General features: G+C 58.9%; 1 protein-coding gene across 1 annotated transcript in view; it reads left to right on the forward strand.

Annotated features, from left to right (window-relative positions):
- The window catches only part of EFTUD2 (elongation factor Tu GTP binding domain containing 2), a 26,208-nt gene that overhangs the window by 16,671 nt on the left and 5,999 nt on the right, over window positions 1-3,538 (forward strand). Inside the window, exons 21-26 of the mRNA XM_027909174.1 lie at window positions 351-437; window positions 711-837; window positions 1,257-1,344; window positions 1,698-1,816; window positions 2,235-2,329; window positions 3,127-3,280. Of these exons, the coding sequence (XP_027764975.1) occupies window positions 351-437; window positions 711-837; window positions 1,257-1,344; window positions 1,698-1,816; window positions 2,235-2,329; window positions 3,127-3,280 (670 nt within the window). The remainder of the gene's footprint in view (window positions 1-350; window positions 438-710; window positions 838-1,256; window positions 1,345-1,697; window positions 1,817-2,234; window positions 2,330-3,126; window positions 3,281-3,538) is intronic.

Here is a 3,538-nt window from a genome sequence, read left to right on the forward strand (position 1 = left end):
AAATTTTCCCAGTATCCGACCTAAACTCCCCCTGGCACAGCTGGAGGCCGTTCCCTCTCCTCCTGTCCCTGTTCCCTGAGAGCAGAGCCCGACCCCCCCCAGCTCCCCCCTCCTGTCAGGGATTGCAGAGCCAGAAGGTCCCCCCTGAGCCTCCTTTTCTCCAGGCTGAGCCCCCCCAGCTCCCTCAGCCCCTCCTGCTGCTCCAGCCCCTTCCCAGCTCCCTTCCCTTCCCTGCACACGCTCCAGCCCCTCCGTATCCTTCTTGTCCTGAGGGGCTGCCAGTGCCTGAGATCCTGCCAGCAGCTCCATTGCCATCGCTCCCTGGGCTCACTGTGACTGTCTCTCCTCAGGAACAAGATCACAATGATTGCTGAGCCCCTGGAGAAGGGACTTGCAGAGGACATTGAGAACGAGGTGGTGCAGATAACGTGGAACAGGTATGACTGATCTGGGAGGGCAGGAGTCCATCTGGATGCAAATAATTGGGGGGAAAAGGGAATGCTGGGATCTACAGGGTGCACAGTGTCAGGCAGGGATCCTGGTTTGGTGTTGCTTCCAGGCTGTCCATGAGCATCCCAGCCCCAGGAAACGGATTGTTCCAGGTAAAAGCTGAGACCATTTTATTACTGAAGGGAGCAGGGTTGTAAATACCTGAGGAGTGCAAGTCAGATACTTGTTTCCTGCAGTTTCTTTCCTTGTTTTTCTATCAGGAAGAAGCTGGGTGAATTCTTCCAGACCAAATACGACTGGGATTTGCTGGCTGCCCGTTCCATCTGGGCCTTCGGGCCGGATGCCACTGGCCCAAACATCCTGGTAGATGACACACTGCCCTCAGAGGTGAGGGGGAAAGGGGTCATGCTTCAGTGAGACCTTTGTCCTGTGGTGCAGGAGGTTCTCACTCCTCCCAGAACCTCCTGCAAGGCCCTGGTGCAGTTGGGGTGCTCATTGTTTGCCACAAGCTCGGACCTGCTGCACTTTCCCCAGCACAGCTGTTATTTTTCAGGCGTTGCTGTTTGGGCCACTTTCTTAAAACTTGGCAGCAAATGGGCCTGCCTTTCAGGGGCACCAAAATACAGACCCTTAAACTACAGCTCTGGGTGCCAAGCCCTGAAGCTGCTGGTCCTGAGCTGAGGGTTGGACACTGAGGGTACAGGGGAACATCACTGCTCTTTCAGGAACTGGCTTTTAACTGGGGTCTGGCTGTTACTGCTGCTGGTGCAGGTTTGGTTTCTGAAGCTCTGTCTGTCTGTCTGTAGGTGGACAAGTCCCTTCTGGGCTCAGTGAAGGACAGCATCGTGCAGGGCTTCCAGTGGGGGACCAGGGAAGGGCCCCTCTGTGATGAATGTAAGTGGGACCTGTGGGGAAGTGGCACTAATGACAGGATTGATTAAGAATTTAATCCCTGAGCATTCAGGTGTCCAAGGGCGGGTTGGATGGGGCTTGGAGCAATCTGGGCTGGTGGAAGGTGTCCCTGCCCATGGCAGGGGGTGGCACTGGATGGGCTTTAAGGTCCCTCCCAACCCAAATCATTCCACAATTCTGTGATATGCAGCGCTATGACGTGGTCACGCTTTCCCTGCTGGAATTAAATACAGGAGAACTGCTGGTGTCTCTGGGCGTTTGGGCATGTGGAGATGCAGTTGGTGCTGGCAGGGGACATCCCCCCAGGTCACCCCGTGTCACTTGTCCCTTCACAGTGATCCGCAACGTGAAGTTCAAGATCCTGGACGCGGTGATTGCGCAGGAGCCCCTGCACAGGGGCGGGGGGCAGATCATCCCCACGGCCCGCAGGGTCGTCTACTCTGCCTTCCTCATGGTGAGGCTTTGCTGGCTGGGACGGGCTGGGCTGGGCTGGGGCTGGTTTGGACTGACTCACCCACCCAGGAACATCTCCAGTGCCCTTGAAGGGCTGCACACCAAGGGCCCGAGGAGCAGTCACGTTCCAGCCTGGGTGGAAGCTGGTGTGCATCTGCTCGCTCTCCCCTCCCTGCTCCTGCCTGGCGGGCTGGGGAGGGTGTGCACGAGGGAGAGGGCAGTGTGTGACTCATGGCCAGAAGGAGAAAAGCTCCTTTCAAGTGTCCATGAGGTTGGTTTGGGCGTCCATTGGGCAGCAGGAGCCCTGCAGTCCCCGGCCAGGCGCTGGGTTTGACCAAAGAATGCCAATCCCTGAGTCTTGCTTGAGCTGTGCTGATGGTGCTGGAGGCTCAGGGGGTGGTGTCGCTGTCTCCTCACAGGCCACCCCTCGTCTGATGGAGCCCTATTACTTCGTGGAGGTGCAGGCCCCCGCCGACTGCGTGTCCGCCGTGTACACGGTGCTGGCCCGGCGCAGGTGAGCTGCTCCCACCCGCTGGAGCCTGCAGAGCTGCAGGTTTGGGATCTGTGGGGGCTGGAGGCTCCCACAGTCCTGGCACTGCTTGGGAAGTGAGGGTGAAGTCTGCACGAAGTGGCAGCTGGAAGCTCCCTGACTGATCCCAGCTGTGTGGGGAGGGATGTCTGGGATCACACACGGCCCGTGGGTTGTGCCTGGTTCTTCCCGAGTGTCAGGGAGGAGGATTCACCAAGGGATGTGCTCCCCACCAGGAGCACTGGGCTCAGCTCTGGGCCCCCAGCACAGGAAGCTCCAGAGGAGGCCACGAAGGTGCTCAAAGGGCCAGAGCAACTTCCCTGTAAGAACAGGCTGGGAGAGCTGGGGGGGTCACCTGGAGAAGAGAAGGCTCCAGGGAGACCTTGGAATCCTTTCCAGGGCCTGAAGGGGCTCCAGGAGAGCTGGGGAGGGACTTTGGACAAGGGCCTGGAGGGACAGTACAAGGAGGAATGGCTTCCCATTCCTCCTTGGAGGAATGGCACAGCCAGAGGACAGGGATAGATGGGATACTGGGAACGAATCCTTCCCTGGGAGGGTGGGCAGGCCCTGGCACAGGTTGCCCAGAGAAGCTGTGGCTGCCCCTGGATCCCTGGAAGTGCCCAAGGCCAGGTTGGACGGGGCTTGGAGCACCCTGGGCTGGTGGAAGGTGTCCCTGCCCATGGCACAGGGTGGAATGGGATGGGATTTAAGGTCCCTTCCCACCCAGACCGTTCCATGGTTGTGTGACACTTAGGAAGACTGACCTGTTGACACGTTTGCAGAGGCCACGTGACCCAGGATGCTCCGATCCCGGGCTCCCCTCTCTACACCATCAAAGCCTTCATCCCAGCCATCGACTCCTTCGGCTTTGAGACGGACCTGAGGACCCACACACAGGGCCAAGCCTTCTCCCTCTCTGTCTTCCACCACTGGCAGGTGAGTCCATGCCCTGGGGAGACAGGGAAGAGGGGCAGGTAGGATCAGGTGCCAGGTATGTGCTGTCAGTGCCAGAGCTCACACAGGGCAGGACATCAGCTCTGGGGAACTTCCTCAGAGGATTTTGGGGAGGTTTTGTGCACCAGCTGTTCCACGTCTGCCAGGGCTTGGTTCCAAGTCCCATCACACCTTGTCCTAACGAGGCAGCACCGAATGCTGCTGCTGGCTGAGTGTCAAGGTCCTGGAGTGCCCAGGGAG

The sequence above is a fragment of the Empidonax traillii genome, unplaced genomic scaffold, assembly GCF_003031625.1.
Source record: "Empidonax traillii isolate 1590-97213 ecotype Southwest subspecies unplaced genomic scaffold, ASM303162v1 scaffold1972:size51909, whole genome shotgun sequence".
Lineage (NCBI taxonomy): Eukaryota > Metazoa > Chordata > Aves > Passeriformes > Tyrannidae > Empidonax > Empidonax traillii.